The following is a 14,143-nucleotide window of genomic DNA, read 5'->3' on the forward strand; positions in this document are numbered from 1 at the left end:
CAGCAAAAGCAGTCCTAAGAGGGAAGCAGATAGCAATACAGGCCTTCCTCAAGAAGCAAGAAAAATCTCAAACAACTCAATCTTACATCTAAAGGAGCTAGGAAAAGAACAACAAACAAAGCCTAAAGCCAGCAGAAGAATGGAAATAATAAAGATTAGAGTAAAACTAAATGATATAGAAGCTAAAAAACCAGTAGAATAGATCAATGGAACCAGGAGCTGGTTCTTTGAAAAAATTAATAAAATTGATAAACCCTAGCCAGACTCATCAAAAAGTAAAGAGAAGGGACCAAAATAATAAAATCACAAAAGAGGAGAAATAATAACCAACACCAGAGAAATATAAATTATAAGAGAATTTTATGAAAAATTATATCCCAACAAATTAGACAATCTGGAAGAAATGGATAAATTCCTAGAAACACATAAACTACCAAAATTGAAACAGGAAGAAATAGAAAACCTGAACAGACCAATAACCAGCAAAGAAACTGAAGCAGTAATCAAAAATCTCCCAACAAACAAAAGTCCAGAGTCAGATGGCTTCACAGTGGAATTCTACCAAACATTTAAAGAAGAGTTAATACCTATTTTTCTCAAACTATTCCAAAAAAAGAAATGGAAGGAAAACTTCCAAACTCATCTTATGAGGTCAGCATTACTCTGATTCCAAAACCACAAAAAAAGAAAACTGCAGGTCAATATCCCTGATGAACATGAATGTCAAAATTCTCAACAAAACACTAGCAAACTGTATCCAACAGCACATTAAAAGAATTATTCACCACAATCAAGTGGGATTTATTCCTGGGCTGCAAGAGTGGTCAATATTCAGAAATCAAATCAACATGATACACCACATTAACAAAAGAAAGGCTAAGAACCATATGATCCTCTCAATAGATGCAGAAAAAGTATTTGACAAACTAAAACATCCTTTCATGATAAAAACCTTCAATAAAGTAGGTTTAGATGGAACATACCTCCATATAATAAAGGCCATATATGAAAAACCCACAGCTAATATAATCCTCAGTGGGGAAAAACAGACCTTTTCCTCTAAGGTCAGGAACAAGACAGGGACGCCTACTCTCACCACTGTTATTTAACATAGCATTGTCAGTCCTAACCTCAGCAATCAGACAACACAAAGAAATAAAATTCATCCAAATCGGCAAGGAAAAAGTCAAACTCATTGTTTGCAGATGACATGATACTGTATATAGAAAACCCAAGACTCCACCAAAAAATTGCTAGAATTGATACACAAATTCAGTAAAGTCGCAGGATACAAAAACATACAGAAATCTGTTGCATTTCTATACACCAACAATGAAGCAGCAGAAAGAGAAATCAAGTAATCAATCCCATTTACAATTGCACCAAAAACCATAAGATAGCTAAGAACAAACCTAACCAAAGAGGTAAAAGATTTGTATTCTGAAAACTATACAATATAAAGAAAGAAAGTCAAGATGACACAAAGAAAGGGAAAAACATTCCATGCTCATGGACTGGAAGAAGAAATATTGTATAAAATGTCTATACTCCAGGGTACCTGGGTGGCTCAGTTGGTTGAGCACCTGACTTCGGCTCAAGTCATGATCTCAGGGTCCTGGGATCGAGCCCCATGTCAGGCTCCATACTCTGTGGGGAGTCTGCTTATCTCTCTCCCCCTCTCCCTCTGCCCCTCGCCCTGCTCATGCTCTCTCTGTCTCTCTCTAATAAATAAATAAAATCTTCAAATAAAATAAAATAAAATGTCTATACTTCCCAAAGCAATCTACATATTTAATGCAATCCCTATTAAAATACCACCAACGTTTTTCAGAGCTTGAAAAAATCCCAGATTTTGTAGGGAACCACAAAAGACCCTGAAGAGCCAAAGCAATCTTAAGAAAGAAAAGCAACACTGGAGGCATCACAATTCCAGACTTCAAGTTATACTACAAAGCTGTAGTAATCAAGACAGTATGATACTGGCACAAAAACAGACACATAGATCAATGGAACAGAACAGAACGCAGAAATGAACCTACAACCGTATGGTCAACTAGTCTTCAACAAAGCAGGAAAGAATATGCAATGGAAAAAAGACAGTCTCTTCAACAAATGTGTTGGGAAAACTGGACAGCCACATGCAGAAGAATGAAACTGGACCGCCGTCTTACACCATACACAAAAATAAGTTCAAAATGCATGAAAGACCTAAATGTGAGACAGAAAACCATCAAAATCCTAGAGGAGAACACAGGCAGCAACCTCTTTGACATTGGCTGTTAACAACTTCTTACTAGATAGGTCTTCTAAGGCAAGGGAAACAAAAGCAAAATAAACTTTTGGGACCTCATCAAGATAAAAAGCTTTTGCACAGCAAAGGAAATCAACAAAACTAAAAGGCAACCTTCCGAATGGGAGACGACATTTGCAAATGACATATCTGATAAAGGGTTAGTATTCAAAATACATAAAGAACTTACCAAACTGAACACTCCAAAAACAAATAATCCAGTTTAAAAATGGGGAGAAGACATGAATAGACATTTTTCCAATGAAGATATACAGATGCTAACAGACACATGAAAAGATGCTCATCAGTCAACATCAGGGAAATCCAAATCAAAACTACAACAAGATATATCCTCATACCAGTCAGAATGGCTAAAATTAACAACACAGGAAACAACAGGTGCTAGTGAGGATGTGAAGAAAGGGGGACCCTCTTACACTGTTGGTAGGAAAGCAAACTGGTACAGCCACTCTGGAGAACAGTATGGAGGTTCCTCAAGAAGTTAAAAATAGGGGCAGCTGCGTGGCGCAGTCGTTAAGCATCTGCCTTCAACTCAGGTCATGATCCCAGAGTCCTGGGATCAAGCCCCACATCGGGCCCCCCGCTCAGCAGGAAGCCTGCTTCTCCTCTCCCACTCCTCCTGCTTATGCTCCTGCTCTTGCTATCTCTCTCTCTTTCAAATAAATAAATAAAATCTAAAAAAAAAAAAAAAAAGTTAAAACTAGAACTACCCTACGACCCAGCAATTGCACTACTGGGTATTTACCCAAAGGATACAAAAATACAGTCTCGAAGGGATACATGCACCCTGATGTTTATAGCAGCATTATCAATAGCCAAATTATGGAAAGAGTCAAATGTCCATCGACTGATGAATGGGTAAAGAAAATGTGGTGTATATATATATATATATATATATATATATATATATATACACACAATGTATATATATATATATACATCAAAAAGAATGAAATCTTGCCATTTGCAACAACATGGATGGAGCAAGAGAGTTTTATGCAAAGTAAAATAAGTCAGAGAAAGACAAATACCATACGATTTCACCCATATGTGGAATTTAAAAATCAAAATGGATGAACGTGGTGGGGGAAAGAGAGGTAAACCATAAGACTGTTGGGGCACCTGGGTGGCTCAGCCGGTTAAGCATCTGCCTTTGGCTCAGGTCATGGTCCCTGGGGCCTGGGATCAAGCCCCACATCGGGCTCCCTGCTCAGCAGGGAATTTGCTTCTCCCTCTACCTCTCCCCCTGGCTTGTGCTCTCTCTCACTCACTTTCTCTCAAATAAATAAATAAAATTTTAAAATAAACAAACAAACAAATAAATAAATAAAACAGACTCTTAACTATAGAGAACAAACTGAGCGTTGCTGGAGGGGAGTTGGACAGGGGGATGGGTTAAATGGGTGATAAGAATTAAGGAGGGCACTTGTGATGAGCACTGGGTGTTGTATGTAATTGAGGAATCACTAAATTCTATACCTGAAACTGCTATTACACTGTATGTTAATTAACTAGAATTTAAATAAAAACTTGAAAAAGAAAGAAAAAAAAAGAAGATTGTCTACTACATATTAAGTGAATAAATGCAAGCTTCAGAAGAGCATATGCAGTGTAATCTCATTTTTAAAAAAGAAAAAATACACATATAGTTCTTTTAGTGCCGGGCACACGATAGGAACTCAGTATATGTGAAACAGATCAATTCTATATGACCAGTAGACATGTGAAAGGAAATACAGCCTTTAAAAAAAAAAAATAGGGGTATATTATTGGGATATAATAGCACAGATCTTTTTTTTAGTTTTTTATTTAAATTCAGTTTAGTTAACATATAGTGTAGTATCAGTTTCAGGGGTAGAATTTAGTGATTCATCAGTTGCATATAACACCCTGTGCTCATTACATCAAGTGCCCTCCTTAATGCCCATCACCCAATTACCCCATCCTCCCCGCCAACCTCCACTCTAGCAACCCTCAGTTTGTTTCCTAGAGTTAAGAATCTCTTATGGTTTGTCTCTCTCTCTGTTTTTTTGTTTTGTTTTATAGATTTTATTTATTTATTTGACAGAGAGAGAGAGCACAGGAGGGGGAGCGACAGGCAGAGGGAGAGGGAGAAGCAGGCTCCCTGCTGAGCAAGGAGCCCAATTCGGCACTAGATCCCAGGACTCTGGGATCATGACCTGATCCAAAGGCAGACACTTAACCAACTGAGCTACCCAGGCACCCTCCCTCTCTGTTTTTATCTTATTTTATTTTTCCTTCCCTTCCCCTATGTTCATCTTTCTTAAATTCCACATATGAGTGAAATCATAATGGTATTTGTCTTTCTCCAACTTATTTCGCTTAGCACAATACCCTCTAGGTCCATCCATGTCATTGCAAATGGCAAGATTTATTCTTTTGATGACTGAGTAATATTCCATTATCTATCTATCTACCTCTCTATCTCACATCATCTTTATCCATTCATGAGTCGATGGACATCTGGGATCTTTGCATATTTTGGCTATTGTGGACATTGCTAATAGCACAGATCTTTTATTTTTGTTTCTGTGCTATTTTAATTTTTAATAAGAAGTATTATTCCTATTTTTTCAAATATAAATTAAAAGTCTTCTTAAGACAAAGTAATTAAGAAAGTTCAATTCTTTATCAGTATTTCCAGAACAAAGAATTTACTATCAGTTCTTAAAGTTCTTCTACCTACATTCAAGGTTGCATTCCAGAGCACCAGATGCCTTTTGAGTTTTTTCTTGTTCTCTAAGTTGCCGGTTCAAAATTCTCAGTTGCCTAAAGGAAATAATAAAGAAACATGATTCCAAGAATCCCAAACTCATTTAACAGTGTACATCTAACAGCCTATTAAAAAAGACAACACCTTGTCTCTGGTAGCCATCAGTTTGTTCTCTATAATTAATAGTCTTTTTCTTGGCTTGTCTTTCTTTTTTCCCTTTGCTCATCTGTTTTGTTTCTTAAATTCCACATATGAATGAGATCATATGGTATTTGACCTATTTCACTCAGGTGAGTAGGGGATTGGGGAAAAAAGGGGATGGGCATTAAAGAGTACATGTATCACGAAGAAAAAGATTAAAAAATTAAAGATAAAAAGGCAAGATAAAAGATGGTGCCAACAAGGATTGCAGAAGTCCATCTCATCCCCAAAACAAAAGATAAAAACCAAATAAATAAAACAACAAAGCTACATTGCTATTATTCATAGGGCCTGAGATAATTTTTAAAAGATTGCCTGGAACAGCATAAACTCTCCCTTCATAAGAAAAAAGATGACCTCTCTTATTTTTCCTTTCCTTTTTTGTTCTCTCAATGATTTCCTTGTCTTTTTTTTCCATTTCTTTCACTTCCTATCACTTCTTGCTATTTTCTTCTTCTGTCTTCCTTCTCTATATTTTCATTACTGTACAAACAACCTACTTTTTTAAAAGATCTGTCATAACTATGAACTAGAATACCTACAGGGACTGACTGCTATCAGACATGCATCTGCTTGGTTTGTCACATATTGAAAAAATGGGAAATGCAAACCTATGCTTCTAATAATTTCTTTATTAGATGGAAAAGTTAATGGCCCTATTTTAAAAAAGTGAATGCTAATGAGCAGTAACTTTGCCCTACAATGAGCTTCACAGTTTGTGGCCACTTTACAAACTGGAACATATAAAAGGAACCACAAAAATGTTTACTTCTAAGAAGTTAACGCTGAAAAACAGTTGTCTCTATTATCTTTCCAGAATTAATTACCTGAAAATATTCTGTATTATTTATTTTTGTTACTGAATCTAAAATGATAGTGCCTTGGGGCGCCTGGGTGGCTCAGTTGTTAAGCATCTGCCTTCGGCTCAGGCCATGATCCCAGGGTCCTGGGATTGAGCCCCATGTCGGGCTCCCTGCTCCACGGGAAAGCCTGCTTCTCCCTCTCTTACTCCCCCTGCTTGTGTTCCCTCTCTCGCTGTGTTTCTCTCTGTCAAATAAATCAATAAAATCTTTTTAAAAAAAATAAAAATAAAATGATAGTGCCTTACCCCATATCATTTACATGTATTAATTCCAGATGGGTTAAGGAGGTAAACATAAAATGGACAAACAAGACCAACTATAAAAGTTTTAGGTGGAAATTTACGTAATCTTGAAGTGGGGAAGGCATTCCTAAGCAAGACTCAAAATCCAACAACCATCAAGGAAAAGAATGAAAGATTTAATATCAAAATTTAAAACTTGTTCTAGAATTAGCAGTCTGGAAGCAAATACATGCCACATATATGAGACAAAAAAAAAAAATCCGTAACACTTAAAGAGCTCCTGCAAATCAGTAAGAAAGGCAAAAAAAAAAAAAAAAAGGCAATTCACATAAGAAAGAGAAATGACCTAGGGGCGCCTGGGTGGCTCAGTCAGTTGAGCATCTGCCTTTGGCTTAGGTCATGATCCTGGAGTCCTGGGATCAAGCCCCGCATCTGGCTCCCCACTCCCTGCCCCACTCCGTAGAGAGCCTGCTTCTCTCTCTCCCTCGGCCCCTCCCCCTGCTCGCTGCTCTCTCTTGCTCTCTCTCAAATAAATAAAATCCTTAAAAAAATGGCTGATAAGCATACAAAAAATGCTCAGCATTACTAATATTAAGAAATACAAAGTTAAAACAGGAGATATTTTATGGCCACAAGATTCACAAAAATAAAAGGAAACAATTTTTGGTGAGGCAGATGAATTATTTCAATTGGTGGGAGTCTACTGATATAACCATTCAAATGGCAATTTGACAGTACACAACAAAATGTAAAATGTTCATTATCTCTGACAAAATAATTCTAAGTTATCTAGCCTCAGTAATATAACTGAGCCTTGAACAACACAGGTTTGAACTGTGTGGGTCCACTTATACAGAGATATTTTATAAATATAGTACAATACTATAAATGTATTTTTCTCTTCCTTATGATTTTCTTAATATTTTCTTTTCTCTAGCTTACTTTATTGCAAGAATACGGTACAAAATACATATAACATACAAAATATATGTTAATCAATAAAAACATTCAATGTTATTGATAAGGATTCCAGTCAACAGTAGGTTATCAGTAGTTAAGTTTTGGGGGAGTCAAAAGTTATACACAGATTTTTGACTTCATAGGGCGTAAGGGCACCTAACTCTTGCATTGCTCAAGAGTCAACTATAGTTGTACATGTGCAAAAGCATCTACAACCTTTAGATATATTCAAAGATGTTCACAATAGCGGTATTTAGTAGTAAGAAGTTAGCAACAACTTACAATGTTACATAAATTATGGTATATCCATAATAAGAAATACACAAGTACTTTTTTATTATTTTATGTTAATCATCATATATTACATCATAAGTTTTTGATGTAGTGTTCCATGATTCATTGTTTGCATATGACACCCAGTGCTCCATGCAATACGTGCCCTCCTTAATACCATCACTGGGCTAACCCATCCCCCCACCCCTCTCCCCTCTAGAACCCTCAGTTTGTTTCTCAGAGGGCATAGTCTCTCATGGTTCATCTCCCCCTCCGATTTCCCCTTCATTTTTCCCTTCCTACTATCTTTTTTTTTTAACATATAATGTATTATTTGCTTCAGAGGTACAGGTCTGTGATTCAACAGTCTTGCACAATTCACAGCGCTCACCATAGCACATACCCTCCCCAATGTCTCTCACCCAGCCACCCCATCCCTCCCACCCCCCACCACTCCAGCAACCCTCAGTTTATTTCCTGAGATTAAGAATTCCTCATATCAGTGAGGTCATATGATACATGTCTTTCTCTGATTGACTTATTTCGTTCAGCATAATACCCTCCAGTTCCATCCACGTCATTGCAAATGGCAAGCTTTCATTCTTTTTGATGGCTGCATAATATTCCATTGTGTATATATACCATGTCTTCTTTTTTTTTTTTTTTTAAGATTTTATTTATTTGACACACAGAGAGAGCGAGAGAGAGAGGGAGAGAGCACGAGCAGGGGGAGCGGCAGGCAGAGGGAGAAGCAGGCTTCCTGCATGAGGAGGGAGCCCGACGTGGGGCTCGATCCCAGGACCCTGGGACCATGGCCTGAGCTGAAGGCAGCAGTTTTAACCAACTGAGCCACCCAGGCGCCCCTATACCATGTCTTCTTTATCCATTCATCTGTCTATGGACATCTTGGCTCTTTCCACAGTTTGGCTATTGTGGACATTGCTGCTATAAACCTCGGGGTGCATGCACCCCTTCGGATCCCTACATTTGTATCTTTGGGGTAAATACCCAGTAGTGCAATTGCTGGATTGTATGGTAGCTCTATTTTCAACTTTTTGAAGAACCTCCATACTGTTTTCCAGAGTGGCTGCACCAGCTTGCATTCCCACCAACAGTGTAGGAGGGTTCCCCTTTCTCCTCATCCCCGCCAACATGTGTCGTTTCCTGACATGTTAATTTTAGCCATTCTGACTGGTGTGAGGTGATATCTCATTGAGGTTTTGATTTGGATTTCCCTGATGCTGAGCGATGCTGAACACTTTTTCATGTGTCTGTTGGCCATTTGGATGTCTTCCTTGGGAAAACGTCTGTTCATGTCTTCTGCCCATTTCTTGATTGGATCATTTGTTCTTTGGATGTTGAGTTTAAGTTCTTTAAAGATTCTGGATACTAGCCCTTTATTTGATAAGACATTTGCAAATATCTTCTCCCATTCTGTCGGTTGTCTTTTGGTTTTGTTGACTGTTTCTTTTGCTGTGCAAAAGCTTTTTATCTTGATGAGATCCCAACAGTTCATTTTTGCCATTGCTTCCCTTGCCTTTGGCAATGTTTCTAAGAAGTTGCCGCGGCTGAGGTCGAAGAGGTTGCTGCCTGTGTTCTCCTTTAGGATGTTGATGGACTCCTGTCTCACATTTAGGTCTTTCAACCATGTTGAGTCTATTGTGTGTGGTGTAAGGAAATGGTCCAGTTTCATTCTTCTGCATGTGGCTGTCCAAGTTTCCCAACGGCATTTGTTGAAGAGACTGTCTTTTTTCCATTGGACATTCTTTCCTGCTTTGTCAAAGATTAGTTGACCATAGAGTTGAGGGTCCATTTCTGAGTTCTCTATTCTGTTCCATTGATCGATTTGTCTGTTTTTGTGCCAGTAGCATAATCTCTTGATGACAGCTTTGTAATTGAGCTTGAAGTCTGGAATTGTGATGCCGCCAGCTTTGCTTTTCTTTTTCAACATTCCTCTGGCTACTTGGGGTCTCTTCTGGTTCCATACAAATTTTAGGATTATTTGTTCCATTTCTTTGAAAAAAGTGGATGGTATTTTGATGGGGATTGCATTAAATGTGTAGATTGCTCTAGGTAGCATTGACATCTTCACAGTATTTGTTCTTCCAATCCATGACCATGGAATGTTTTTCCATTTCTTTGTGTCTTCCTCAATCTCTTTCATGAGTATTTTATAGTTTTCTGAGTATAGATTCTTTGCCTCTTTGGTTAGATTTATTCCTAGGTATATTATGGTTTTGGGTGCAATTGTAAATGGGATCGACTCCTTAATTTCTCTTTCTTCTGTCTTGTTGTTGGTGTATAGGAATGCCACTGATTTCTGTGCACTGATTTTATATCCTGCCACTTTACTGAATTCCTGTATGAGTTCTAGCAGTTTTGGGGTGGAGCCTTTTGGGTTTTCCACATAAAGTATCATATCATCTGCAAACAGAGTTTGACTTCCTCTTTGCCGATTTGGATGCCTTTGATTTCTTTTTGTTGTCTGATTGCTGTGGGTAGGACTTCTAATACTATGTTGAATAGCAGTGGTGATAGTGGACATTCCTGCCGTGTTCCTGACCTTAGGGGGAAAGCTCTCAGTTTTTCCCCATTGAGAATGATATTTGCACACAAGTACTTTTTAAAAAAGAGACATCTACATGTACTGACAAGGAAATATCTTCAAGACTCATTGTGAAGTGAAAAAAAGCAAGCTACAGAAGAACAACAGTATAATACAATCCCATGTTTGTTTAAAAGCAATTCTGCTTTTCTGAAAAGTTTCCCCTTTATAACAAAGAGTACAGATCTAGGAAAGGCAGCATAGATTGGTAATCTATAACTCTACCCAGACTGCTTCTTTTGGTATTTTCTAGGAAAACTGAGGTCCTCTTACACACCAAGTGTGTGACAGCTTTGCTTGACAATCTTCTTGTATGCATGTCCCTAGTCAGATTCTTCTCTTCTCTTCCCCTATATGGCCAGCCTAAACTTTCAACCCTCACTGTAAGCCTCTCATTCCTACCCTCTCCTTCTCTCAGTAGGATACTTTTCTATTTTCACTAAAAATAACAAGGCTTGGGGCGGAGCAAGATGGCAGAGGAGTAGGAGACCTAGATTTCGTCTGGTCTCAGGAATTCAGCTGAATAGGGATCAAACCATTCTGAACACCTACGAACTCAACAGGAGATCAAAGAGCAGAGTAGCAACAACTATCTGAACAGAGAAGCGACCACTTTCTGGAAGACTGTTGAATCACAGATCTGTGCTTCTGAAACAAATAACGCAACATATTTTAAGAAAAAAGAAAAAGAAGAAGATAGCAGGAGAGGAAGAATGAAGGGGAGTAAGTCAGAGGGGGAGACGAACCAGGAGAGATGATGGACTCTGAAAAAACAAACTGAGGTTTCTGGAGGGGAGGAGGGTGGGGGGATGGGTTAGCCTGGTGATGGGTATTGAGGAGGGCACATTCTGCATGGAGCACTGGGTGTTATGAACAAACAATGAATCATGGAACAGTACACCAAAACAAATTATGTAATATATGGTGATTAACATAACAATAAAAAATCTAAAAAAAAAATAACAAGGCTTGGGGACAAACTGTTACCCTTCTGCCCCAGGGTGTACAAATTTATCCATATATATATATATATATATATACACTAATCCTCACTTCTTTCTTCTAGTCTTACAGAAAGGGAGTTTCATCAGCTTCCTGGATCCCAACTTCTCCTCTACCCTAAAGGACTCTGCTCCAATTCCACTTCTTTTATCTTCTCCACGTGCAGCTTCTCCTTCTTTAGATGTTCATGTGCATTAGCCAAGAAGCATACTAAAAGCACTCCCATATTTAGGAAAATATTCCCTCCAACCCAACTGTACCATTAGCTGCTCTCCTTCCCTCTCATTCCCAGCGTTCAGGGCCAGGCTTTTAAAACATGATTGTTCTATTAAAAAATGATACATGATAAAAAATAACAAAAGATAATCTTTTAAAAATGGATAGTTACACACGCTTTTAACAAATATTATGTATTATATTTTCACGTACTTGACTTAAACAAAGGAAAAGAACTGCTGTCATTTAGGCAAATTCTTCTTTTTTTGGTTTACTCACGGTTTTAAAATATGGCTCTACTGAAATGAAACATATATAATAAACTGCACATATATATAATCAAAGTATATAATTTGGTAAGTTTTAATACGTTGTGATGAAACCATCGCCACAATTAAGATATTCATCACGTCTCCAAATTTCCACACGCTCCATTTTCATAGCATCCCCTTCCCAAACAACCACCGATTTATAGATTAGTTTGCATTTTCTGGAATTTTATACTATATATTTATACAGTATATAATTATCTTGTAAATGGAATCATACAATATATTCTTTAGCCTGCCTGCCTTCATTCAGCGTAATGATTTTGAGATTCATCCATGCTGTTGCATGCATCAATAGTTCTTCCTTTCCACTGTTGAGCAGTATTCCATTGTATGGACATACCACCATTTGTTTATCCATTCACCTGTTAACAGACATTTGGGCTGTTTCCTATGAACATTCACAAGTAAATTTTTGTGTGGTCATATGCTTTTACTTCTCTGAGTACATAGCTAAGAGTGAAATGACTGGGTCATATGGTTTATGTTTAATTTCTAAGAAACTACCAAACTATTTTCCAAAGCGGTTGTACCATTTTATATTCCCGTCAGTAAATTATGCAAGTACCAGTTCCTCCACATCCTCACTAACATCTGGTATAGTCTTTTAAATTTTAGTCATTCTAGTGGGTATGTAGTGTTATATCATCATGGTTTTAGTCTATATTTTCCTAATGATTAACAATGATGAGATTTTCATATGCTTATTTAATAGCCATCTATCTTCTTTGATGTGGTGTCTGTTAAAATATGTTGCCTGTTTTTTGAGTTGTAACAGTTCCTTATACATTCTATATGTACAAGTCCATCAGATATATTTATTGCAAATATTTTCTCTCTTGTTTGCCTCTTTTAGTAATAGTGTCTTTTGAGAAGCAAATTTTAAATTTTGATGAAGTCCAACTTACAAATTTTTTCTACTTAGATTTTTTGTTATATTTAAGAAATCTTTCCCAACTCAGGATCCCTAAAATTTTTTTCTTATGTTTTCTATAAGTTCTATTTAACTTACTAAGTTTATTTTTTTTAAAGATTTTATTTGTTTATTCGAGAGAGAGAGAGAATGTAAGATAGAGAGCACGAGAGGGAAGAGGGTCAGAGGGAGAAGCAGACTCCCCGCTGAGCAGGGAGCCCAATGCGGGACTCAATCTCGGGACTCCAGGATCATGACCTGAGCCGAAGGCAGTTGCTCAACCAACTGAGCCACCCAGGTGCCCTAACTTACTAAGTTTAATAAATATTTAAGTTATATATTAACTTATTTAACCTATATATTAAGATTTGTGATTCATTTCAAGTTAATTTTTATATATGGTGTGAGGTAAAGGTTGAAGTGGTCCTTTCCCTCTCTCCCTCCCTTCCTTCTTCTTTTTTCCTTTTTTTGTATATGGCTCTCCAATCGTTCCAGCACTATTTATTGATAAGATTATTCTTTCCCAATTGAATTTCCTTAGCATCTTAGTCAAAAATTGGGTTACCTTTATTTATTATTATTATTTTTTAAAGATTTTATTTGAGGCCAAGGGAGAGGGAGAAGCAGGCTCCCTGCTGAGCAGGGAGCCAGAGCCAGGACCCCTGAGATTATGACCCAAGCTGAAGGCAGATGCTTAACCGACTGAGCCATCCAGGTGCCCCTAAAAAATCAATTACCTTTCTTTATATGTGAGTTTATTTCTGGACTCTATTCTGTTTCAATTATATATCTGTCTATCTTTATACCAATGCCACACTGTCTTGATTACTATAACTTTATGTCTTGAAATAGGATAGTACCAATTTTGTTCTTTCCCAAAGTTGTTTTGGTTTGGTTATTTTAGATTCTTTGAATTTCCATATAAATTTTAGAATAATCTTTCTAAAAAAAAGATGCTGGGTTTTCCCCAGAGTCACATAGAATCTATAGATCAATTTGAGGAGAACTAATATCTTAACAACAATAAGTCTTATAATCTATGCATCCAGTTTATCGCTCACTTACACAGGTCTTTTTAATTTCTCTCAGCAACATTTTATAGTTTTCAGTATATTGGTCTTACACATTTTTAATCAAGTTTATCTCTAAATTGATCATATTTTTGATGCTACTATTAATAGTATTGTTTTTAAATTTCACTTCAAATTGTTCATTGCCAATGTATAGAAATATAATTGCCTTTGAATATTGATCTCATATCCTGCAACCCTGCTAAGCTCATTTATTAATTCTAGTTGCTTTTTTGTAGATTCTGTAGGATTTTCTACAAAGACTATCATGTCATTTGTGAGTATGACAGCCTGTACTTTAAAAGGCTTTTATGCCCTTTCCTTGCTTTATTGCACTGGTAGAACCTCCAGCACAATACTAAATAGAAATAATAATCACTACTTGCTGGATATCATTCAGATATTTTTTAAGCCTATACAGAGA

General features: G+C 37.1%; 1 protein-coding gene across 1 annotated transcript in view; it reads right to left on the reverse strand.

Annotated features, from left to right (window-relative positions):
* Positions 1–14,143, reverse strand: part of CCDC14 (coiled-coil domain containing 14) — a 52,554-nt gene that overhangs the window by 20,277 nt on the left and 18,134 nt on the right. The window contains exon 10 of the mRNA XM_028091293.2: positions 5,019–5,101. Coding sequence (XP_027947094.2) covers positions 5,019–5,101 — 83 coding nt within the window. The remainder of the gene's footprint in view (positions 1–5,018; positions 5,102–14,143) is intronic.

This window comes from Eumetopias jubatus, unplaced genomic scaffold (assembly GCF_037043125.1).
Source record: "Eumetopias jubatus isolate StellerSeaLion01/CBP00866 unplaced genomic scaffold, mEumJub1_p1.0 scaffold_1, whole genome shotgun sequence".
Taxonomy (NCBI): domain Eukaryota; kingdom Metazoa; phylum Chordata; class Mammalia; order Carnivora; family Otariidae; genus Eumetopias; species Eumetopias jubatus.